The following is a 26887-nucleotide window of genomic DNA, read 5'->3' as shown; positions in this document are numbered from 1 at the left end:
ACTAAAAAGTCACTAACAGATTGGTTTGTGACTTGGTTGGATTAACCTATTCAGATTGTATAAAACATTTATCCCGAGTAATATAATTAAATAATTAGTACTGATGTGGTGAGTTCAAATGTAATCTGTTATTTTAATACTATTTGTAATGGTTTATAATATAAGATAGTAAATTATAAATATTATTCACTTTTCAGGTCATATATGGCGTCAATGATGAAGGTATAATAAACATTTTATTTTTATGGAACAGTAACTTGCAGTTAGAGTTTTAGTATAATTTTGCAATTCTCATAGCATTTTCCTAATATTGGGACTTCATTATCTAATTCAGGGATCAACGAAATTTTTCTGTAAAGGGCCAGATAATAAATATTTTAAGTTTTGTGGGCCAAGAAAAAAAATCAAGGACAATATGTAGGTACTGTATCAAGAAAAAAAAAAAAAAATTGCACAAACATTCTATTGATGCAATTCAGAACATCATAATTGAGCACTATGTTTTTGTAACAGGTATACTAATGTGGAGAATAACACTTTTTTGAGGGGATGATATTTCACTTATTTAGGTTCAAAGTTAGTTTTTGTTCTTGTCAAAATTGATTACAAATGTTCATTTTTTGATGCTTATCTGTAATGAGATTTTGTGTATATTGCATTAGAAAATGTCAGATACCAGTTTAGAAGCATGATTTTTAATTGAACATATTCATCACTTGGAAAGCATTTATAGAATTATATTAGGTTATTTTCATAATATTTGCCTTTTAGGATGTCATTGCATTGAAGATTAATCACTTTCAACTGAAGGTTAGGTAGAAGCTCTTCAGTTGCACAATTAAATAGATTTTGACATATGGAAACTTTCCCTTGCACTTACATCAACATCCAAAAATGCTGCTGGACCTGGAATTGGAACTTGGAAAAAAAAAAAATCCCCTATAAATGTATGTAGGAATGGAGATGTCAATTCTTGTTTTAACTTTTGACAACCCAGGAAGTACAGAAAACATTTTGGCATTACTTGTGATGCAGATAGTGTTAGTGTCATTGAAATGACTCTACTGAAGTATAAGTTTCTTATATAGCATGATTTTGCCTTGTAATATTGGGTTGAATTCATTGAGAAACATTATCAACTCTGCAGCACAAGCTATTACCAAAGTCATTCACTGATAACATGATAGCTAAGTTCATGAGAGTGAATGAAAGTTACCTTGACTCTGCTGGTTCAATAAAACATGATAAATTCAAACATTTCCACTGAGTACTTGCTGATGAATAATACAGGCATACAGAAATGTGCAGTGGGTTGAATTTGGTTCATGGGCCAGAGTTTGCCAACCCTTGAGCTTAAGGGAACAAAATTTTCAATAGTCTACTAAGAACTCTTCCTTTCACTTATGGCTAGCAGGTGTCTTGTGGCAAGCAGTCAGTCCAGGTTATTTTTATCTTTGTGTTGCTTGAGGAATAATTACCTAGGATTGGTACTTGAGGCTGGTGAATTATTTATACATAAAGAAACAGCTGCTATTTGCTGCCTTCAGAGCCAAAATGTTAAAGATCAATTGCTGTTTTGTTAGCTATAATTTAATAAAAATTAATGAAGTAGATTTCCCTATAAGACAGAAAAGCTAATTTAAGACTTGCTTTTTATGTAGTCACCCTATCAAAATAAGTTTACATTTTGCAAAAGAGTTTTATTTTATTCCCCAGGTGTTTTTTTTAACATTTTTTGAAAATGTCTTTGAAAGACCATATGTACTTTTAGTTGAACTACTACTACACAGAATAAATCATATGTGATAATTGAGAATTACTTAGAGATGAAATTCTAGGCCCTTGATCATCAGCCAGATGTGGTGGTCAGATTTCAAAATCATTACTATGTCCTTGAGACCCAGCCTCTCTCACCTCGTTTGGAGACAGTGTCCCCTTGATCGCTGCTCTCTTTGCTGTTACTTCGCTCTGTGTTAGCACTTGTCATCTCCTCTCATCAGAATGATCTACGTTGGATATACTCATGGCTTACTCTTGAATTTATTCAGGTCTTTGCCCAAAAACCCACTTTGAAATAGCCTTCCTAAACAATTTTCTCTAAAATATACCTATGCATCACTAAAAAAATAAATTGCTGTTTATTTCAATAGTAGTTACTGCTAACTTTTTCAATGATTTCTTGGCAATCTAGTCTGAATTCTTAAATTTTTTAGGGGAGAAAACAGTCTTAAACCACCAGTGATAAGTGATTTAACAGGTTTTTATAAAGTAAATTATTATATCTTTTCCCCTAATGGAGTACATTTTTTTCAGCATGGTCACTTTGGAAGGTTCTGTTACAGTATTGCCATTTTTAAAATTTGCATTATGAAATAGCATGTGGAAAATTTCTTTTAATATATTTAGTATTGATAAAGACCAATCTTTTGAGAATAGGGTTGACTTTTAGGAATAGCTCAGTTATTGATGGCTATTATGGAATTTTTGAGTATTACTATTAATAAGGCCAGTTTCCTAAAAACCTCAATATAAAAGTTTATACTTTTGCCGGGCCGGGCATGGCTCAGTGGTTGAGCGTCAGCCTAGGATCCAGGCGATCGGGGTTTGATTCCCAGTCAGGGCACATGCTCGGGTTGCTGGCTCAATCCCCAGTCGGGAGCGTGCAGGAGGCAGCCGATCAATGACTCATCATTGATGTTTCTATCTCTCTCTCTCTCCCTCTCCTTTCCTTTCTCTGAAATCAATAAAGATATATATCTATTTTTAAAGTTTACACTTTTGAATTATATTTCATCCAAAAATAGTGCCTTATGTGCCTGAAAGGAAAGCTGGGTTTGGATTCCTTTGCCAGAATTAAATCGGTCACATCTGTTGAATGGTTTTGTGTGTTTTTCCCCAAAGCCACATAGCTAGTTAGAAGCAGAACCAGGACTGAATTTTATGCTTCCTAATGCCCAGGCCAGTCAAGTGGACCTTCTTCTAAACTGAACTAATACTTCTTTACATTAACTTATAAGTAAAGATTGTCATTTAAAAGAATTGAAAATGCACATTTATCAGTAATTGTAATACTTTTATTCAGGTAAAAAGCAAGTAGTGGAAAGTTTCATACCTCGAGTTTGTGCCCTGATTATTGACTCCAGAGTGAATATTTGTATTCAGCAGGAGGTAAGTCATCCTTTAGATTTTCTTTTGAAACCTAAAAATGAGAAAGTGAAGAAAATTTGGTAGCAATTTATCCAATTGAAAAATCATTTTATCTTGACACTAAATTACTTATCATGTAGTATATATCTATTGTCTTAGCAGTTCATTGCTTGACAGGATGAATATGTTACCTAAATGTTTATTGAAAATGTATAACCATACTGGTTTATGTACACATATGGCTCATATGAAAATAAATTATACCATCTAGATATTAGGAGTTCTTAAGTATTTAAATGCTAAAAATAATCTAATAATGTGTAGATGTGTGTACATTTGTATAACCATAAGAATAAATATTAATGTAATATTTTTACCTTTCTAGTTCTTAAAGTGATAATAAACGTATGTCATATTGCGGAGTATTACTGCTATAAGTACAGAAACCATAGTATATTCCTTTTTTAATTTTCTGTGTTTTATGTTTTGTTTGCATTCACTATTTTATACTTTATAGTCTTTACCCTTCTCCATTCCCTGCATAAGATGTTATGATTAAGAAAAAAATAGCCTTCTAAATTTATATACCTAGAGTATTTTTCTAAATCCCTGTTTCACTGAATATAAAATATTAATGGATTATCTTTTTTTTCTTTTCTAGACACTAAAAAAAATGAATGCTATGCTTGACAAAATCCCTCAAGATGCCAGGAAAATACTCTATAATCAAGAAATGTTAATTCTCATGTAATAATTTGTACTATATTGCTTTTAATTAGTGGTTCAAGTCAAGAATTTAAAGGATGTTTTATATGGCAGTTGGGCAACCATGAGTGGCATTAATAATTAAAATGGATAAAACTGTTGTAGGTTTCTAATGTAATTTATGGATATAATTTCTGCAAAAGTGTATGATACTAGCCAATTGTACATTTTAGTGAAGCCCTTTCCCCAACATATGGGCTTTCTATTTAATTGATACTAGTCTAGTATATAATCTGTTGTTTTGATTTATAGGAATAGTATGGGAGAAAGGATTTTAGATGCTGGAGGTAAGTTTTTTCAAAATATTTATATTTGAAGTTATTACACATTTAATAGAAAGTATCATTTTAGTCAAAATATATTAACATTGTAATGTAATGAGATTATGTGAGGGAATTATAAACTGTATGGTCAAGCAATTTTACTTTAATAAGTAATTAAATGATAAATATTTGTGGGACTGAAATAATAATTAAGCATGACAGTAGGAGTTGTTAAATATAATTTGTACCTAAATAGTAGATTTATGAATAATAACTTAATTTTCCAATAGATTTTAATTACTTTTGCTAAGAAATTCTCAAATGGTATTTTGAGAAGTTGGGAGGTTAAATATTCTTGGGATTGATAGACTTATTTTTAAACAATTTGTTTATTAAAAGAACTCAGATTTTCTTTCCTAAATTTCATATGAGAAAATTGTGATGTAATGATTTACCTGTGGAATAAACCACTGGCTTGAAGTGCTTTGAGATAACCTTAAGTACCCTGCTACACCAAAGGAAAACAAAGGCTCTGATTCGTAGGCTGTTGTGTGAGTTACTTCATAGTTGACAGCTCTGATAATAACAGTGTCGAAGTCTGAAGGTGTAGGAGTCTCTTCTGAATACCCTCTAAAACATTTGTACTCTTGCTAGTGAGTAGTTTTGTTCCTTGGGCTGTATTCATTCCCGAGTGACGAGCTAGTTCTCTTCATACGAAGAAAATGGCAAGTAAACTATGCTAGTGTTTTCTTTATCTTGCTTGTTCTAATACTGTATAAAATATATTGACTTTTATATTTTCATAATTTCAAATAACGCATTAACTTTTTTTTTCAAGATTATGACTTACAAGTAGGTATAGTGGAGGCTTTATGTAGAATGACAACAGAAAAGCAAAGACGAAAACTGGCGTGTCAGTGGTTTTCAATGGATTTTATTGCTAATGCATTTAAAGGAATTAAAGACTCTGAATTTGAAACAGTAAGTAGTATAAAAATAAATTAAAAATAGTTTTTTGAAAATTACTATGCTTTTTTTAATACATATTTTTTATTGTTGACATTATTACAGATGCCCCCCATTTTTCCCCTTTCTCCCCCCTCTCTCTACCCCCACCCCAGGCCTTCATCCCACTTTTGCCTATTTTCTTGGGGTATGCATATAAGCATGTAAGTTCCTTGGCTAATCTCTCCCAGTTCCCCCCTCCTCCCCTCTGAGATTTGTCAGTTTACTATGCTTTTTAAAAGTCTCTCTTTTTTAAACAAATTAGGATTGCAGGATTTTTCTCAACCTTGTAAATGGCATGCTTGGAGACAAGAGAAGGTAAGCTTAATGCAGATGATTTAATCCTGGGAATAAGCATGTAAAGTTCAGTGATGTAAATTTTTATCACTTTGATGACGACAGAAGAGCAGAGTGCTTGCAGTGCTTGGCACCTTATAGGTGCTCAGGACACACTGGATGTCTGAGTTCACACTTACTTTACTTACTAAGGAAATGAAAGATAGGGTGAAGGGTAAGTGCAAGGAGTCATGCTATTTGGATTTGAATCATAAGTTTCCCTCTCCCTATTCTAACACTGGGCAGATTATTTAACCTTACTTGACTGTTTACTTAGCTGTAAAATAAGAATACTGATAATACCTACTTAATATGTTTGTTGTGAGGATTAAAGGAGATAATTATATGATAGAACTTATAATCATATCTGACCAAGGAAGTACTCACTGAATTCAGCCATTTTCATTAGGAGTATTCACTTCTATTCCCATCTAAGTTCTGTGGGAACTTGCATTGTATTAATAGTACAAGTGAAGATAGGAATCTCTGCTTAGAGTTGATAGCATGGAATGACTTCAGTCAAAATGGTAGGTTAAGTAATATCCTCAATGTAATATGCTTTCTCTACAGAAACAAATTTCCATTAAACTCATTTAAAAAGTAATAAAGGAGGTATGATTTTATTTAATTTGTTATGATCACTGATTGATTTTCTTCTGATCCTAGGCATGATTTCTCTGGCTACTCAAGTTTATGCTGTTGTAAAGGCCTATTAATTTTTTTTCTTACCTCAAAATTTTTATTTCAGGGTCTTTACATTTCCTTGTTTATCAGCATTTCTTGATAAATATGAGGTAAGTTTTCAATTTAACGTATGTTTTAGTTATTGGATGGATTTTGATGCAAGAATCAAGTGAATTACAGATTAAAAATTGACAAGAACATTAAAAATAGTAATAATTAGATCACAAATACAGCTGATCTAGTACTCTATATCTCAGAGACATTTTATAACATGACATACTTATAGCCAAGGATAAATGAAATACAAAGGCTGTATTTCAGAATTTTTTCTGTTTCCTTATTCAAGTTCATTATTGATTTATCATTCATGAATATTTTCAAATTAATACTTTCAACATTTATTTGCACTTGGAATATTCGTGATTGCTTGGAGCTAGCTAATTTCTGTGTATGATGCTAAGCAGCATTTTTTAATTCTAAATTGATTTTTTTTTTAAATATATCTTTATTGATTTCAGAGAGAGGAAAGGAGAGGGAGAGAGGGAGATAGAAACATCAATGACGAGAGAGTCATTGATCGGCTGCGGCCCACAACACGAGCATGTGCCCTGACCAGGAATCGAACCCCGATCTCCTGGATCCTAGGTCGACGCTCAACTGCTGAGCCACGCCCGGCCGGGCTCTAAATTGATTTAAATGCAGTACTTGTCTCCTCTATGTTCCCTCACCTTCCAGCTATACTCTTAAAAAAAAAAAAAATCAGCTTTTAATTACATGATCATAATTCTCTGTAGTCACTTTTAATAGCATAGGATTTATTAGTTTCATATGTTTATTTTATTAGCTGCAAATACCATCAGATGAAAAACTTGAGGAATTTTGGATAGATTTTAATCTTGGTAGCCAGACCCTATCATTCTACATTGCTGGAGATGATGTAAGTTTTATTCCCTCTGTACTATTTTATATGTGTATATATATAAAATGTCTTAATTCAATTTAAGAATGTAGATTTCATTGTATATTTTTGTAGCTATTTTAATATGGTAATGTAGCAAACAAATTAGAAATGAAAACTATTTCTGATTTATTGCAACAGAAAAATTAATGCTAAATTTTAATATGTTTTTTAACAAGCTTTTCAGAAATAAGTTACATGTTAATGTCAGATAAAATTTAACATTCACATGAATAAAGTGAATTGAATCTAGAAAAAAACAACAGTTACTGAAATACAGAGGCCCTCTGAAATAACATTAACAGATAATGATAAGTGGCCATACACAGAATCCTCTGAAAGTAGTAAGGAGCTGATTCTTATTGTACATTTGGAAGTGAATTTTGGTTCTTTTCTGTCTGTGGTATATTGTAGCTATGTTTAGACCCTCCAACCAGGTGGTATATTTTCTACTGACCTCTTTTTAACCTGAGAAAAAGTCTTGAGCCTTTGTTTCTAAATAGCTGCTACTTAGCATTTGGTACTTTGGGATACTTTAGCTCAAACTGTATAATCACTTTGCCAAAATCTGAGTAAGAGTTGATCTGCATTTACTAATCTAATTGTGGCACTGATATTACAATGAAGCTTTAGTCCTTTTGGTCAGTCTCTTATAAAATCCTTCCTTTTTGTTCCAGTTCAACTCTTAAGATGAACATTAATCAATATTCTTAGGCTTTCCACACACCTTTATTTCTTTTTATTTTATACTACTTCTTAGACTGCTTAATTAAAATGAAGTCCCAAATACTACCACTGTTTCTCAGGGGCACTGACAGTTTTCATTAGTATATTTATTCCTGCAAGATTTGTAAGAATATTTTTAACTGAATTTTCTTCAGAAACTGGACTTCCATTTTGGTGGAAGAGGGCAGAATCGTATTGATGTTGTGCCTTCACTCAGCTTGGTCATTGGATGATTCAGACAAGAAAATAAGCAAGATAGTATGAAATATGATTGGGATAGTATAGAATGCATTTATAAGTATTTAATGTCTGTTATGTTCTAGGCACTGAGCTAGAGATGCTGGGAGATTCTTCTCAAAAATATAATATTTAGAATCCTCTCTCCTCTGGATTTCTGTAGCAGTAGTACATTGTCCCTGTAGTCTCTCTTACTAGAAGCCATTCTACATAGAGTGGCTGCTTAAAATCCTTCTTTTGTCTCTTTATTATGGCATATGAGGGTCTTTATGATCTGGCCCCTGGCTATTTCTGTGACACCTCAGACCATTCTTTGCGCTTACTGTGTTCCAGCACATTTTATATTTTTCTGTTTCTATAATACAGATTATGCCCATTTCAGGTCTTCTGCTTAGAAACTTCCTCCAGATCTTTGTATCTTAGTTCCTTACCACTTAGATTTCAGCACAAAGATCACCTCTTTATAGAAGTATTCTTTGGTAACTCAACCTAAAGAAGACTCCCAGTCACGTCACAACACATTGTCCTGTTTTATTTTCTTTATAGTAGTTATTTCTACTTAAAGTCACGGTGTTTATTGTTTATTTGTTGTCTCTTTTCTCCCTATTGAATGTAAGATTCATGAAATCTGGGACCCATCTTTCTCATTTGTAGCTATCCATATTTATTACAAGAATGAATAAATAGAATATTCAAAGAACTGAAAGATTCGTGGTATGGTTAGTGCAAGAGCACAGAGGAGGACTGGAAAGAATAAGGCAGTGTGAAACCAAAGAAGGGTTAAAAGAATGAGGTAACATCAATTTAATGAATATTAAGAACTATGTGCCAGAAATGTGCTAGGCATTGAGGACCACATTCATGTAAAAGATTCTCCTGGTGGAGACAAGATTAAAAACTGACAAGACTGGAAGCAGTTAGGAGAATTGCAGTAATCCAGGTGAGAAACTTTGGTGGCATAGTTTTGGAAACTAACAGTGGAGGATGGATGGAAAATGGATAGATTCCAGGAAACTTGAGAGGAGGCAGAATTGAGCAGATTTGGTGATTTGTTTGTAGTAAAAAGAGGAAGGATTACTGGGTAACTGGATGGTTGGGGATGCTTTCACAGGAGGATACGTTTTGCAGGGGAAAGGTGATGAGTTCAGGTTTGATTTGGAGATACTCGTGGTATATTTAGCTGGGGATATCTGGGAGGCAGTTGGTTAGACTGGTCTGAAGTTCAGGTAAGGGAACTGAGACTTAGTAGAGATTTAGAAGGTATCTATATATAGATGATAAATAAAATCATGAATTTAATGAATGCCTAGATGACAGAACTGTGAAAAACACAAATTTATACAGGGTAGGTAGAAGAGACTCTCATCCACATGATACTTGAAGAATCAGCCAAAAGGGAACACAGTAAAAGGGTATGTTATAGGAGGCAAGGGAAAGGTGTTTGCATGAGGGGGAATGAGCAACACTGTCAAAAATATTATCAACAAAAGAGCAGTTTCACTTAAGAGACAAGGCTGCAGGCATTCTTGGAAAGCTCAACATAGAGGAGGTAAGACAGCAAGTTAAGGGAAAGAGCACAGTAATAGCTCAAGTGTGGTGTGGATTCAAAGGAAGGGTTTTTGCTAGATACTTCATTTTAAGGATAAGAACTTCTTAAAATTGATGACTGGGGTGATAGGTTAAATAAAAAATTGACACCAAGAGGAAGAGAGTATAATGGAGGGAGAGTAGAGGGTGAAGATGAAACAAGATGGGCACAATATATTGGTAACTATTGAAGCTAGGTAAGCACATATTTTGGGTTCGTTATATTATGATTTCTACTTTTTAAAAATCTGCTTGAAAATTTTCATAATATTAAAAGTAAAGGAAGGCAGTGAACCTGGTGCCTCCATATACAAGGAAGAGTCATTTTGAAGTTAGATGTTATCATCCAGTAGGTAGGTACTGGCACAGAGTATGTCACCTGGCATGGGCCTCAAAGGAGCGAGTTTTCTTTTTCTTTTTTTTTAAATATGTTTTTATTTATTTCAGAGAGAGGAAGGGAAAGGGAGAGTCATTGATCGGCTGCCTCTTTCACACCCCCTACTGGGGATCGCCTGGAACCCAGGCATGTACCCTGACCGGAAATCGAACCGTGGCCTCCTGATACATGGTTTGATGCTCAACCACTGAGCCACACCGACTGGGCGAAGGAGCAAGTTTTTTACACACAAACAGAAAGCTGCTCAAAGCACTGGGGAGAAATGATTCTAACCCTTTCCTCCTGACCCAGAAGAATTAGCACCTTAACTGAAGAGAATAATAAATGGTAGCGTTGCCATCAGAGGATAGACTGGTTTCAGTTAAGGAGAATTTCTATAGAATGAGCATAAGTTGTCCTTATTACTAAAAGACTGGACATATTTTTCTCACAAGATTACTGGAAGGTTTTAGGATCCTATCTCTTAGGAATGATATCTAATGTTCACCATGACTTTTTTGTGAATTCAGTGTTTTATCTAGTTATACAAATTTTCAATCAAAGTACTTGGAAGGGAAAAGACATTTTAGTTTATTAGTGTGCATTCAATGTTTGAATCTAAAGACAGTAAGTGGGAATTGAGAAATTTGTATTTCACAGAACATTTCCAAGGAAGAAATGACAGGATTTGATAACATTTTAAAAAAAGTATCATCAAATAAATATTAATGAACAGTCACTCTTTTATGGTCAAGAATAGGAAACCATAAAATTAATACCATTATTTCCTTTTAGGAGTGAAACAAGTCAATTAATTGTGACATGTGTTAGAATTTCTATAGAATGAGCATAAGTTGTCCTTATTACTAAAAGACTGGACATATTTTTCTCACAAGATTACTGGAAGGTATTATTCAATAAATTGATGGAGCAAGAAATATGTTATATCAACTGGTTACTTAGTAGTAACCATTGTTTGCATAACTGAAAATGGTAATTATAGAAGCTTTGAAGCAGGAATAAATTACTTGTTTATGGTCAAAACCTGTTTTTAAATTTTAAGGATCATCAGTGGGAAGCAGTCACTGTACCTGAGGAAGAAGTACAAATATACAACATTGAAGGTATTAATCATGTTTTCTATAATTCTCTTCTTGATTCATGGAGTACAAGTTGTATGCTCTTTGGGAAAACAAAATAGGCTAATGAAAGCAAAGTCAACATTTTCATTATGCTCACCGTCATAAATTTCATAGTTACATTTCCTCCTCCCACAATCTCCCAGCTCCCTCCTGTACTTATTTCCTCTCTGTCTAGTCTACAGCCCATGAGCAGTCACTTTCTTGTTAGTATGTTCAAGGCCGTTGCCCTTCCATCCTATTTTTTTCAATTAGATCCAAACATCTGATTACCCACTTATACAACTAGAACTGCATAACCCTGCTGGACAAAAGCAGACAACTTGGTAGACTGGTACCACTGCAGATTCAGATATCAAGACCTGTTTGTCATTGCAGTGGGCATCGAGTGGAGCATCATAATAGTACTTATTTGTATTTCCCTAATGACCAGTGATGTTGAGCACTTTTTCATGTGCGTAGTGGCCATTCACGTGTCTTCCTTTGTGAAGTATTTGTTTAAATATTTTGTCCATTTTTTACTGGACTGCCTTCTTTTCCTAAGTTTCCGAGTTCTTACACACACTAGATACCAATTCTTTGACAGATATGTGTTCCATGAGTATTTTTCTCCCAGTCTGACTCTTGCTTATTTTCTTAGTGGGCATTATGAAATGACCCTATTTTGCCTATGGTAATACTATTTGCTCTGCAATCTACTTTATGTAACATTAATATACCCTTCTAGCTTTCATTGGTTAGTTATAGCATTAAATATATTTTCTTTTATTTTTAACTTATTTGCGTGTGTGTTTAAGAATCATCTATACATATATAGTGGGTTTCTGGTAGGTATGATATACTGACTCTTGTTTTTTAAATGTAATTTGTAATTCTTAATGCAATTATTGTTATACTTTAAATTTACCACCTAACTCTTGTAAAAACCTGCCATTCCACCTACCATGTTTCTTTTTTTCTCTTCCTTTATATTAATTGATTTTTAAAATGATTTCATTGTATCTCATTTGTTGGCTTTACCCTTTTTAGTGGTTGATTTAGGGTTTATTAGATACATCTTTAACCTAATAGTGTGTATGTTCAAGTAATATTATACCCCTTTATGTATAGTATAAGAACCTTGTAACAGTATACTTTTAAAATAGTATAGAATGTTTCCTCACTCAATTTCTTTTTATATTGTGGGGGGGGAAATGTATAACATAAAATTTACCATCGTGACAATTTTTAAGTGTATAGTTCAAAATGGTAAGTATATTTACATTGTTGTGAAAAGGATCTCCAGAACTTTTGTCATTTTGCAAAATACTCAGGGAACATATATCCACCCAGCCACTGGAAACCACCATTCCACTTTTTGTTGTATGAATTTGACTTTTCAGTGGAATTAATCTTCATTTCTAAAACCTGAAAACTTAATGTTGAAACTCATGACTCCCCCCCGAAAAAACCCACCAGCAGTGTTTGAGTTAGAAAGTGTTGCCACTATCTTCAAGCAATTAATAATTCTTAGTTCCATCAAAGGACATTACTGTGAAAGTTTCATGACCGTATAGTTGCAAAAGCAAGTAAGACATTTTCAGCTGTGTAAGCCTCATAAGAATCTGAGTATTCAAACCTGTGGGGACATTTGTCCTTTAGAGTAGGTCACTGAGTGGCCAGCAGAGCGTTTTCTGATATAGAGACAACTTTTTCTACCTGGTGTGGTCCTTCTTCCTGAAGATGTTTTCCTCCTGCCCAAAAGTGTACACAGGGGGCAAGTGTGGAGTCTTCTCAGACAGCAAGAAGAACACCACTGGATGTTGGACAGGGCCAGAGTGGCCGTTAGTCGGTAATATAGGCATAGTCATTGGGTGCCAGGTAATCTTTTGATGACTTTGTGCAGGAAGGGAGGTGAATACTTCCTATAAGCTGGCACTTACAGTATTTCACTGGATTGATAAATGCTTTGAAGGTTAGTGCTATAGCCTTATCTCACAATTTCCTAGCACTCATGTTTTTATCAAGTGCTGTTTATTTACTGTTATCATATTTGTAACTACTGTGGATTTAAGAGGAATGTTTGAACAGATGCTTATGCACAGAAATATATTTATGGAATTAGCTATTTTCTTTGTTGCCTCTTTTAAATTAAGAAAATAGTTTTCTCAGATCTGTTCAAGGAATATTTATTAAGAACCTGTTAGTGTCCAGAATGAATTCATGGCTTTAGCTCATTAGTATTGTATTGCCCTGTAATTTATAGATCAGGAAACTGAAGCTCTGAAAAATAAATTCACTTAAAATTTTAAAAAATAAACTGACTTGATTTGTTTACATAGATACTACTAGAATTAATTTAAATACTGTGAAATCCTAAAAGTTAAGTTTATTAAATTTATTTTTATTAATATGCTGTATGCCTTTCTTATTTATAGTATACCTATAGAATAGTATCATAGAAATGAATATAAAGTAATCAGTGTTATTTGTTTGTTTACAGAGAGAGAATCAAAGAAGCTACTGACCATAATTCTGAAAACTATTTTAAGAATTAGTAACAGAGAAGGGAAAGAATTGCTTTTGTATTTTGATGCTTCATTAGAAATCACTAATGTGACACAAAAAATTTTTGGTGCAAATAAACATAGGGTAAGTGTTTAAACTGTTTTTAACAAAAATTCATTGTTTTCATATTCTGGAAACTTGGTTACTTGGGGTTATAAATGCCATTAATTTTTTTCCTAGAATTTTTTAAATGACATGTAGATTTTTAGTTCTTTATATTTGTATTGTGGAATAGCCGTCAGATTGTTGGGAATAGTCATACCCTTTGAGATCCCTATTAGGAAAAATCTCAGGTGACGAAATTAGCAGCAGCTACTGAAAACATTCAGTGAATTCCTTCCAGGTATTTTAAAAGTGAAATGAGACAAAGCCCTATTTTCAAGATAGTAAATATAGTTTGTGAGAATTATAGAATATACCTCAGAAGACGTAAATAAGTGGCATAAGGAAAATGAAGTGCAGAAGTTGAGCAAAGAGAATGCTCACTAGGGGTCAGATTTGAAGGAAAGGCTGTAGAGATGGGGTTTGAATGGCCTTTGAAGTTGGTGGATAAAAGTAGGTACGATCCTTTCCAAGACATTATGAGTTAGATATGTTTAACTAGGAAACTAGGGTGACAATTCATGTTATGTTTGGGGTAGATCGTCTGTAGATGAGTTTCGATAGTGCATAGACTAGGTGGCTTAAACAACAAACATTTATATCTTACTGTTCTGGAGGCTGGAAAGTTCAAGATCAAGGTACCAGCGGATTTGATGTCTGATGGGGCCCTTTTCCTGGTTCATAGTGGCCATCTTTTCACCGGGTCCTCACATAGTGGGTAGAAAGGGTGAGGGAACTCTCTTTGGGCCTCTTTTATTAAGGTACTAATCCCATTTATGAGGGTGCTGAGTCGGTTACCTCATCACCTCCCAAAGGCCCCACCTCCTCACACCATCACATTAGGGGTTAGGTTTCAACACGAATGGGGGAGGGTACATTCAGTCTGTACAGCGCAAAAGGTTCATGGGGGCAAATGGAGACTATTTGTGAGCAGCCCTTACCAAAATGGGCTGAGGAGACTGGTTAGTGGGGAGCCACTCAAGTGTTCTGAGGAAGGTATTTACATATAAAATAATGACTTGAGATAATTTGGCAATTTTGAAAGGAAATAGGTAGGAAATAATTGCGTTAAAATGGAAAGAGCTAGAAGAAAATGATATCACTTTGAATTAATTTAATTTTAGGAATTTACCAGAAAACAGGGTATTTCAGTTGCCAGAACATCTGTGCATATACTTTTTGATGCAAGTGGATCACAGGTATGTGTCTAACTTACTTGATTTTAATCATTGGACTATGTTTAGCTCAAATAATAGCACAATAATAAAGTTCATGTTGGAGGGTAACTGTCTAAAAAATAAATTGTCTCAACATGGATTGTGCTTCAGTAAGATGTATGTGATTTTGAAACATGTTATTAATGATAATTTATCTTAGTACAGGAGATATATATTAAGTTTTTAATCAGTACTGGTAAGTTTTGGTAAGTTTAAAAATTAGAAGTATATGTCCTTCCACTAATGCCAAAGCTTAAGTCTATTAACATTTGAAAAAGTGTATGCTTTAGTTGGGTTACTTTGTAGGACTAAAAATTAGAACATAGAAGATGGAAAGAATTGACCTTCGGAAGTGTGAGATGACTGGGCACTTTATTAATACATCTGGTGGTTTTTGAGCATGTCCTGTGGTTTGCAGTTTTAAATATTTATTCCACATTCTCCAATAGATTCTCGTTCCAGAAAGTCAGATCTCACCTGTTGCAGAAGAACTTGTTAGTTTGAAAGAAAAACCTAACTCCCAAAAGGAATTTGCCAAACCTCCAGAATACATCAAAAATAGTACTCAAGGGAGCAGAAAAAATAGTCAATCTGAGGTAAATATGGTGTCACAGAGTCATTTATAAAAGTACCAAAAACATAGATCAAATCATTTCTATATATAATTACAGAAAAAAGCATCTATAACATTTCAAAGTACTTTCCCTGCCTTTTACAAATAGAGAAGATAGTGTTTTAGCAAATTGTGTTTATATGTAAGAGTTGGAACAGGGTGGACTCTATGCTTGGAAATTCCAAGATAGAAATATATAGAAAAGGAATTGCCGCTTTTCCCATATGGCCTTTCTGTTCTCTGTTTCCCCTCCTTCTGCTCCATTGAAGATCTCCTTAGGCCACGTCCTGTAGAGCCATTTCTCAGCCCTCTTTGTCATAGCTTGTTGGGACACTTGACATTGCTAACAGCCCTCTCTTCCTTAATGTCCTCCTGTTGTTTGTCTTCTATGTTAGTATTTTAATTCTCCACCTCCTTCTATTACTATATCAGAAATACTTTCTCTTCCCACCTCCAGAAAGTAGATTTGTTCTAAAAGCTTCATACCCAACATCTCTATGCTTTCTGCCTTAGCGAGCTTCCTTCTTGTGCATAATTTAAGCTCTTAAAGTTTTACAGCGACTTCTCACTTACTGTTGTAATATTTCCTTCTCCATGTCTCTTCAAGCCCTTTCCTGAAGTCTAACAGCAAACTCACCTCAAATTTGTATTGCCTCCACACTTTCATAACGCATCACTGATGATACCCTTGACTCCCATATCTACAAGCAAGGCGCTAGTGATGTTCCCGTAGTATCTCCCACATCCTCTCTGCCTCGTTCCCTCTCCATTACTCACTTTAACATGCCTAGATTAACATGGTAACCTCTTAATTGGTCTTTGACGACATTGTTTTATCGTTTGAGCTACCCTATATGGTAGACCACTGATTTTTTCTTAATATTCACATTTTCTTTTTGCTCAAAAAACTTTGTGATCTGTGTTTATCTCACTCAGTCTAACTTTGACTCTGTTCTGAGACTACAGTTTTACTCTATGAAAATGCCCTTCACTTTGGGAAGGTCAGTTTCTTTACTGTGTCTTTTTGTGTAATGCTGATTCTTGCCTCATTCCTTTATGTTGTTTGTTCCTGTTTTACCTTTACTCATCTAATATGTACTTACATTTGCAAGTCTTGGTTCATTTTCACCTTCTTCCCAGAGCTTTTCCTGCTTATTTCATTGTTTACTAATCTCTCAGGCAACTATAAATCTTGTAGGCTTTTCTATACATTTTGTCATGCTTATTACAATGTTTTCCTTTTAGTCTTGTGCCCATCATTAAATTAAAAATGTCATCTTATATTTCCCTTAGATGATTAAATCATAAAAGGTATTTCTGTGTCTATATCAGAATCGTAACTTGTGTACTTATTAAAATGTAGATTCTTAGACTCACCCACTTTATACCTACTGAATCACAAACTCTGGGAAAGATCTCAAGCACAGTAACACTTGAAAACATTGCACTCTTGTGAAATAGCCACTATGTTTTCAGTAATTTCAAAAGATACTGTGTGTTTACTGTGTGTGTTTCTCATGGTTTAAGATAATTACTACTACCAAAAGAAAAATGTTTGAAGCCTCAATAAGGAATCACTGTTTGAAGCATTTATATGATTAACTGTTCAGATCCCATTCGCTATACCACTAGGAACTGCCATTTTTTTAAGGAAAATCTACTGGTTGGTTAGCTTGTTTTCTGCTTAATGTTAGAATCCCTTTTTCTGTACTCCCCCGCCTTTCTTCCATGTACTGTTATGCAGACCTACACAAAACTCCATCAGTGTTTTTTTCTCTGTGTTAGGGTCAGGTGCCTTTTTACAGATAGCTCCCCTCTGTCTTTATAGTTTGTCACCATCTACTACTTTATATGATACCCTCTGACACTCCTGTCCCATGTTGTCCCTGTCTCTGCTTATCTACTTCTGTGGCTCTTACCAGTCATTCCAGGATAAAGTTAAAAATGCAGATCCTCATCAGACCACTAGTTTGTGCGTCATTGAGTTTGTGAATTCCTGTAGCTACTTTTTACTCCAAACGCAGTTTAGTTTTCACAGAATATTAATGCAGTTTTTTCTTAAATATGGTTTTATTCACTTTAGAGAGAGGAAGGAAGAGGGAGAGAGAGATAGAAACATCAGTGATGAGAGAGAATCATTGATCGGCTGCCTCCTGCAAGCCCTCTGCTGGGGATGGAGCCCGCAACCTGGGCATGTGCCCTGACTGGTAATCAAACCATGACCTCCTGGTTCATAGGTCGACACTCAAACCACTGAGCAACACTGGCCGAGCAATGCAATATTTTAAATGTGAGAAAGTTTCAGGCAATGCTTAACATGATGAATGCATTCACAAACAAGTTTACATAAATATGTATCTAAACATCATCTAGAGTAGGAAACTGAGCCATTGGTTAACTAGATAAACTCAGTATCAATTAAAAATCTTTTTTGTATGTCTAGGTGTTCTATAAATGTTCTTTAAAATAATATTCCTTTCTTGTTTCAGCTATGTGTTCAATACCAAATATTAGGATAAAATTCTTAGTGAAAGTTGGCCTAAAACAAAGAAATTTCTGGGTATCATGTTTGTAAAATGCCACATATCTTTTATGTATAGTCAAGGTAAATTGTTATGAACAAAATTATAGGATATTTAATTTCAAAAGATACTGTGTGTTTACTGTGATTGTTTCTCATGGTCTAAGATAATTACGCCTAGCAAAAGAAAAATGTCTGAAGCCTCAATCCTTGTTACTGGTGCAGAAATATACAACAAGAGAAGTCCATTACATTTAACCAACACATGTAAGTTTTATAGTCTTAAAAGACTTCTAATAACTGTTATTATATTTTCAATCAGGCCTTTTTAAATTCAGGGATATTCTGGACATAATTTACCTAGAGGATAAATTGGGGATATAAAAATTGAAAACTATGAATCACAAACGTCTAATTGTCAATAAATTTTAAATGTCTAAGAAAGGCTTAATGGGTATTGACATATGAATATTATTCAAAATGTTAATATCCAAAATTAATAACTTATAATGTAAGCGGAAGCAGCATGGCATAGTGGGTAAAACATTGAATTAGGCCACTTGGGCTTGTTTCCCCACTCCCAACTGTGTACTCAGTACAGATTATCCTCTAGCTAAATTTAGAACCAGTTTCCTTTCTATAAAAGTTGTTTAGAGGTTTGAGTGAAAATCATTCATTCACATGACAGGGAATACTGTGAAACATTTGGACAGTACTTGTTACATACTAAGAGCTAAATAAAAATAAGCTGATATGGTATATTAGTTGCTATAAATACCATCTTATTTAATCTTTATGACAATTTAATAGTGATCTTCTGTTTCCAAAATCCAGTTGCCTCCTGGGCTGCTTTCTTATGTCCAACAGGCTCCTCAAACTTAGCAGGTCCAAGATAAGTTCATCTTTCCACACACCCCCCACCTCCCTGCCAGTTTTCTTCTCCATTTCTTACCTTGTTAAACAATATCCATATCCACTTACTCATCTAAACCAGAGCCCTGGGTCCCATCGTAAAACCTCCCTTTTTTAACCTTCCTTCTCTAAAGGGAACCTCGGTAATAGCCATGTGCAGTGTGAAAGCCCCACAAACCAACCAGCCCTTCCTCCTTTTTAGCAACATCAGGAAGAGGAAAAAGGAAACCACTGCTGCAAGTGAGGAGCTCTGCAGGGAAACCGGAGGTTCCTGAAACAGCACCAGCTGATGTGGATGCTGCTCTACCACATGCAGGGAGAAGGAGAGGAGAGGAGACACGCAAAGTAACTTTACTTTGAGAGCATTTTAAAAATAAGTTTTTATCAGATTTATTGTAGAACTATATATCGAGCTAACTTTTTACCAGCAGCGATTGTCTCACTTTGTTTAAGGCACTGCTTTTTTTAAGATACCATTTGTTGTGCTTGAACGTAAGGTCATTCTCACATACAACTCATATATTGTCTGGTGGTAGGCGGTAGGAATATCCATTTCAGTGTAACTGACTTACGCGTTTGGTAGGAGGAGGGGCCTCATCGTCATTGTTTAGTTATACCAGGTAGTGTCTGCTGGGGGCGGCTTGGCATAGAAACATAAAGTACAAGGGGACTCTGTCCTTCAGTATCTCCATATTAACAGGATCATTACAGTACTGTATAAGTCTTCTCAGATGTGCCTATAGGATGCAGCAGGAACCTAGTGGAGGGGCTGATATCTAACCCCAGAGCTGGACGGGGAGGGGAAGATCCGGAGAGGTTCTTTAAGGAGATGGAAAATGAGTTGATTTTTGAAGGATAAATAAAGATTATTCAAATGGACATTGAGGAGAAGGTGGTTCATTCCAGGTAACTGAGGAAACAGAGCAGGGAATGAATAAGAGCAAGTTGTTTCTTGGAGAAAGAGGAGGCAATCAGAGATGCAGATAAGTTTGTAGATGAGGAGCACCTAGTAGCTAGCTTTTGCTCCCATGAAGAGCGAAGATGACTTTTTCTTGGGGATATGTTGGTGTAGATGGTTTAGGGACAAGTAAAGATTTGGGATAGCTTTTCAGAAATAATGGAGAGGGCTAAGAATGAATATAAGTGTTGGGCAATGCGGAGGCCCTGTTTAAGTGAGAGGCTGTGAGTTTTATCACAGCATTGGTTTAAAAACGTACTATCCTCCCAAAGATTAGCAGTACCCTTAGTGTTAGAGTGAAAAAGAATAGATGGTGATTTTTTAAAAATTAAATAGTTATGTGGCAGAAAGATAAAGGTGCAAGAGTTGAAGATATTAGAAAAACAGTCAAAGTGATGATTCAAATTGTCTAGGTAAGTGTTTCTTACTAGGGACACTATTCAGTTTTGCGGCATGGTACTGAATGTTGTAGGGGATAAGCATCCTAGACCTGTGCTTGCTTATTGCCAGGGGAATCCTTCCGTCACTGTGATAACCAAAACTACACCTGCACATTTTTGTACTGCTCCTCTCCCAGATTAGAGAACCACTGGCGAGAGTAAGTAGGAAAGAAAGCCAGCATGAGGAAAATATCTTAGTCTGGAGGGTATATTCTTCTGAGAGTGACATCAGATTTTTTTGTTTCTTTAATTTGATCTGCATAAGTGTGTATGTGTGGCTGTGGAAAGGGAGAATCTTGCTCTAGGTAAGAAAGTTACCTATGCAATGGCCAAAATGTTACAAAACATTTAATGTTCTATAATCTCCAACTCCTTTATGTACATTAGTGAAAAGACAGAATAGATGCAGGTTATAAGATCCAAACAATAGGAAATGTGCCATAGAGGCTCTAGAAATTGTCAGTTCCAGGTAAAGATTGAATTGTTTTACTGGCTATGGAGCGATCAGAAAATTTGTGGGATCTTCTGCTTCCTTATCTGCAGTGAAAGTTCTTTTCTTGTATTTTAGGACAGGTAATATTCTAAGATGGGACATAACCTTAATGAAATACAGTTGGCCCTTGAACAACATGAGCTTGAACTGCATGGGTTCACTTATACATGGATTTTATTCAATAAATACATAAATGTATCTCAAGCTTTATTGTAAGAATACAGTATATAATAATAATACATATAACATACAAAATATATGTATTAACCAACTGTTTATGTTATCAGTAAGGCTTCCAGTCAGCAGTAGGCTATTAGTAGTTAAGTTTTGGGGGAGTCAAAAATTATATGCAAATTTGACAAAGTGAGGCATTAGCACCCCTACCCTCCAGTTTGTTTTAGGGTCAAGTGTAAATAGACATACTATCAAGCTTTTAATAGCAAGGCAAATTTATTTTTAAAGTTTTAATCTTTAGTACTCTGACTTTTAAAAGTTGTTTTCATATAATACCTGAATTCAAATTTACATTAACATGTCCCCTGTGTTTACAGCATATCACTGCTAACATTGCAGAAAAGACAGAAAATAAGAACACTGAATTCCTAATTCAAAATTTTAGTAAGTACCTTTTGGTTTAATCTTCTTTCTAAACTTCCCTTTTGCCATACTGGCTTTCTTTGATTTGAAAAAGAAAGATTTATAATAAATGTAGTCAAACTTTATGCAAGGAACTTAGAGGTTACAAGGAAATATAATATACTCTCTGTTCCCAAGAAATTTGAGTTTGAGAGGGAGAAAACTCGATCAGTCAATCTCTCCATCCCAATATGTAAACCTTGATCAAAATCTTTACCCTGCCAACTGCATGAAAAAAATGAAAATACCATAATTTTTGTTTTATTTAGATGAATCCCAGTATATTCCTGATTCACAGGCAGTGGGAAAAATAGATAAATCTGTGTAAGTATGAGAATGCCCATCAAATCTTTTAGCTTGTATTGTTACTTTTAGATGAATGTAACAAATTGAAAGGAAAAGGCCTTTATAGTCTTAGAATGTACTGTTGGTTATAGCATTAATCATCTCTCAAGCATTGTGATACCACAATGGGGAATAGTCTGTTTTATCCATATCAACCAACATAACTCCTTTTAAACTGAGAGATTTCAAATGAATGAGATTTTCAAAATAAGAAAGTATGAATGTAAAGAAATTTAACCTAGTTTAAATATACAGTGGAACATGTAAGCTACCTGAGATGTATTTAGGTAGATATAAATATAGTAGCAATAATGGAACTTTTCAATCTTTAATCCGATCAATTATATGGTAAATTTTAATTTTCATAATTACTTATGAAAACATTTTCATACTTGACTGTTAAAAATTGCTATTAATAAATATTGACAAATTTAAAAAATCAAGATCTTATGTCAGAGTCATAACTAATGTTTTGTGATTTATTAAGCAAATGAATTTAATTTCCAGGTTACCTGGTGTTTCATACAACATTCGTGGAAATAAGACACCTTCTAAATTGGCATGTTGGACACCTGTAACAAATATTAAGCTGTGCAATAACCAAAGAGCAAGTACTTCACAAGGAGACACATTTAATCAAGGTGAAACATACACAATTGACTCTTAACACAGGTTTGAACTGCATGGGTCTGTCCACTTATATGCAGATTTTTTTCAGTAAATTTTGTAAATGTATTTTCTCTTGCTCATGATTTTGTTAAAATTTTTTTCTCTAGCTTACTAGAGAAAAGAATACAGTATATAATACACATGACATACAAAATAATGTTAATCGGCATTTATGTTATTGGTAAGGCTTCTGGTCAGCAGTAGGCTATTATTCGTTAAGTTGTGGTGAGTCAAAAGTTATATGTGGATATTTTACTGCATAGGGGTTGGCACCCCTAACCCTGTGCTGTTCAAGGATCAACTGTAGTTTTCTGTGTACATAGTAGTAGTTCAGGGGAAAATTCATTTTTTGAAATATCTGAAAAATATCTTTGGTTTCAACAAATTTTATACATTATCAGTTTATTAATTTAATACGGATTAATTTCTCTTTTTCCAACTAGATATTGCTATCAACAAAACAGTTACTAAACAAAAATCATCCTCTTCAGCATCTGATGATAATTTTGAAGAAATCGGAAAGGTGGAATATAAGAAAGAAATAATGCAGTGTAACAAAATAGATAAAGCAGAAGTAGATGTTTGCAAAAGAAACAAACAACAACTAAATCAACATTCAGAAATGAAAAATATTGAAAATACCAAGCAGAGTGATTGGCATATTGAATCTGAAACTACTTTTAAGTCAATTCTCCTAAATAAGACAGTTGAAGAATCTCTCATCTATAGGAAGAAATACATATTGTCAAAAGATGTAAATACTGCTATTTGTGATAAAAGCCCTTCTCCTAGTAAAAATGCAAAGAGTAGTAGAAAATCAAGGAAAAGATTAATGTCTGAACTTAATTCCTGGGATTTGAAACAAAAAAAAATGGTGAGCTTTCAGTGTGTTTTATTTCTGCACACCCATGATAGGCCTATTTAATAACATAAGAAAGCGAAGACGCTTGATTGATTGCTGCAAATTTAACTTTTGTATACCTTGTTCATTAACACAAACTCAGGGCAAGTGCCTCCTGAACTCCTACACCTCTCCCCAGCCCTGGCTCTGGTAAAACACATGCACGTGGGAGCATAGCAGGCATGTACATAGGAATTGCATGAATGAACCCTGTTTTGGCTCCTTTTATTTTTTGTGAGCCACATATGTAATTTGTAATTTTCTAGTTATATTAAATTTTTTATTATACATTTTAAAAGTTTACAGGTGAAATTCATTTTAGTGTTATATATTTTTAGTTTTCAGTTCCAGTTGACATTCAATATTATATTTGTTTCTGCCTTGTCTTCTCTTGTTGGGTCTCTCCCACTCTGTCCCTCAGATTGCCTTGAACATGCATATGGAACTGTCTATTTGTGCCTCTCAAATGGTGCTTACCTTTCTTTTTAATAATGATTGTGCTTTTGTGGGGGTTGTTTTTTTTTTGTTTGTTTGTTTTCATTTTAAACTATAAGTGTAAAGACTCTTTTATTCAACACTTGTGCTTTACACATAGTAGCATCTGAAGTATTTCTTGCATTTTTGCATTAAAGTTTTACAAGGTTTTTCAAGAAAGGATGTAAGTGGGGTGGAGGATACTATCTCCTCTTGTAATTGCTGCTCACCCCCATTGGACCCTCCACGTTCTTCAGATTAATCCTCTGTAGAACATCTCCAGGACAGTTTTAGCTACTTTGTACCATACTTTGAAAGCTGTACCTGGGGGCTCTGTTTTATTCCATGAGCCTGTTTGTTTGTTCTTTCACAAATCTGACACTATCCTGCTAACAGTTGTTTTAGTAAGCCTTAAAGCAGGGTTGTGTCAGTTCTCCAACTTTGTTCTTCTCCTTCAACATTGTGTTGGCTATTCTGGGTCTCTTGCTTCTCCATGTAAACTTTAGAATCATATTGTTGATACCCAAAAGATAACTCTCTGGGATTTTGATTTGGATTACATTGAATCTATAAATCAAATTGGAGAGAACTGACATCTTGACAATATTGAGCCTCTCCAGTTATTTAGATGGTTTTTGATTTTTTCATCAGAGTCCTGTAGTTTTCCTCATACAGATCTCATGTATGTTTTGTTATATTTATACCTGATTCCATTTTGGGAGGTGGTAGTGTAAATGGAATGTAATTTCAAATTCCAGTTGTTCATTACTGATGTGTAAGAAAGCGATTGGCTTTTATTATTACCCTTATACCCTTTCACTGTGCTATAATTGCTTTTTAGTTCCTGGAATACTTCTGTTGATTCTTTGAGATTTTCTACGTAGACAGTGATGTCATTTGTGAAGACAGTTTTATTCCCAATCTGTATACCATTTATTTCTTTTGCTTGTCTTATTGCCTTAATTAGGACTTCCAGTATGATGTTGACTAGGAGTGGTGAGAGCAGACATCCTTTCCTTGTTTCCTCTCTTAGTGGGAAAGCATCTAGTTTCTCTCCATTAAGTATGATGTTTGCTGTATTTTCTTTTTGTATATGATCTTTATCAAGTAGAGGATGTTCCCCTGTATTTCTGGTTTTCTAAGAGTTGTTAATCATGAATGGATACTGGATTTAGTTAAATTTTTTTGTGCATCTATTGATGTGATCATGATTTTCTTCTTTAGCCTATTAATATGATGGATTACATTAATTTATTTCTAAAAGTTCTATCAGCCTTGCTCACCTGAAATAAATTCCACTTTATTGTGGTAGCCAATTCTTTTTATACATTTTTGGATTCTATTTGCTAATATTTTGTTGAGGATTTTTGCATCTATGTTCATGAGGTGATATTGGCTTCATAGAATGAGTTAGGAAGTATTTCCTGTGCTTCAGTCTCCTGGAAGATTGTGGAAAATTGGAATACTTCTTAAATGTTTGATAGAACTCACCAGTAAACTCATCTGGGCCTGGTGCTCTCTGTTTTGGAAAGTATTAACTATCGATTTAATAGATATAGTACTAGTCAGATAATTCTTCTGTGAGTTTTTATAGAATTTCAAGGAATTGGTCCATTTAATCTAGGTTATCAAATTTATGGGCATAGAGTTGTTTATAGTATTTCTTCATTATCCTTTTAATGTCTGTGTAATCAGTAGTGATAGCCACTTTCATTTTTGATATTAGTAAAATCTGTCTTTTATATCTTTCTCTTTTTTTTTTTCCTTAGTTAACCTGACTAGAGGTGTGTCAATTTTATTGGTCTTCTAAAAAAACCAGCTTTTAGTTTCCCCTTTACTTTTTATCTGATTTTTCTGTTTTTCCATGGATAGAAACATTTAAAAAGTAGTATCTACTGAGCACTCTTCACAGTTCTTTCTATATGTTAAAAGACATCCTGACTTGTTTTAATGCCTATGAAAGCCCAAACTTACTTATCAAGTAATTTCTGACCCCCTTTATTTCTCTTTGTGGTTATACATAAAACCAGATTTGTCTTAAATTTTTTTCAGCCTTTATTTTCATTTGAAGGTTAACTTATATAGAGTTTTTAAGTAACTTATAAATTGTTTCAGAGAGAAAAGTCAAAAGGGAAAGCACTTACTGATGCAGCAAAATCCTTGATAAGCCAAATTAATAAGAGATACAAACCAAAGGGTGATATACAGTCTACAAGAAAATTAAAGGAGTCTTTGATTAACAGGTATGTTAAGTTTTAGACATGAATATTTTTCTGGCAGATACAGCTAAATTGTTTTATGCTGTTTTAAGGTTAGTTTTCAACATGTTAAAATAATGTAACTTTCCAGTAGAAAACACACAGTTATTTACTTCTAAAAATAGTAGCTGTTTAAATTAGAACTAAATTTGAAATTAGACATTCTAGTATCATTACATTTTATAAAATGTCAAAAACACCATATTGATGCATACCATTTCAGAAATCTTTAAGATACAGACACAAGAATTTTTTACTGAGCCTAGTGATGAGTAAAATGAAATATATTTAAATATATTGCTTAATGAAATATGAAATTTAAATGAGCTGAAATGAGTTATTTTTACAAATAAATATGTATTTCTTGTTTATAACCTTTCTGAAGGTGTTAGTTCTTATTACAAAATGTATTTCTATAGGCTGCCAGTTGGTTAATTCACATTTAGATTAATTCTGGTCTTATTGTATGGCATGAAAAAAAATTACTCATAGCAGAACATTCAATTTAAGTTGCTTGGCACCTCCAGCTACATGAATGATTCAGCTTAGAATTAAATATTATTGTTTCTCTATACTAG

The 26887-nt window shown here is 34.1% G+C and overlaps 1 protein-coding gene across 1 annotated transcript in view; it reads left to right on the top strand.

Moving 5' to 3' along the window:
- Nucleotides 1-26887, top strand: part of SYCP2 (synaptonemal complex protein 2) — a 54005-nt gene that overhangs the window by 5975 nt on the left and 21143 nt on the right. The window contains exons 5-24 of the mRNA XM_087819206.1: nucleotides 198-222; nucleotides 3083-3168; nucleotides 3809-3894; nucleotides 4165-4199; nucleotides 5014-5156; nucleotides 5297-5344; nucleotides 5446-5498; nucleotides 6265-6310; nucleotides 7045-7137; nucleotides 11148-11208; nucleotides 13706-13854; nucleotides 14997-15071; nucleotides 15539-15685; nucleotides 18391-18490; nucleotides 19338-19480; nucleotides 21578-21644; nucleotides 21932-21986; nucleotides 22515-22648; nucleotides 23120-23550; nucleotides 26167-26294. Coding sequence (XP_087675332.1) covers nucleotides 198-222; nucleotides 3083-3168; nucleotides 3809-3894; nucleotides 4165-4199; nucleotides 5014-5156; nucleotides 5297-5344; nucleotides 5446-5498; nucleotides 6265-6310; nucleotides 7045-7137; nucleotides 11148-11208; nucleotides 13706-13854; nucleotides 14997-15071; nucleotides 15539-15685; nucleotides 18391-18490; nucleotides 19338-19480; nucleotides 21578-21644; nucleotides 21932-21986; nucleotides 22515-22648; nucleotides 23120-23550; nucleotides 26167-26294 — 2105 coding nt within the window. The remainder of the gene's footprint in view (nucleotides 1-197; nucleotides 223-3082; nucleotides 3169-3808; nucleotides 3895-4164; nucleotides 4200-5013; nucleotides 5157-5296; nucleotides 5345-5445; nucleotides 5499-6264; nucleotides 6311-7044; nucleotides 7138-11147; nucleotides 11209-13705; nucleotides 13855-14996; nucleotides 15072-15538; nucleotides 15686-18390; nucleotides 18491-19337; nucleotides 19481-21577; nucleotides 21645-21931; nucleotides 21987-22514; nucleotides 22649-23119; nucleotides 23551-26166; nucleotides 26295-26887) is intronic.

The sequence above is a fragment of the Miniopterus natalensis genome, chromosome 7, assembly GCF_054644295.1.
Source record: "Miniopterus natalensis isolate mMinNat1 chromosome 7, mMinNat1.hap1, whole genome shotgun sequence".
Classification (NCBI taxonomy): Eukaryota; Metazoa; Chordata; class Mammalia; order Chiroptera; family Miniopteridae; genus Miniopterus; species Miniopterus natalensis.
This window is presented reverse-complemented; position numbering and strand designations above follow the sequence as displayed.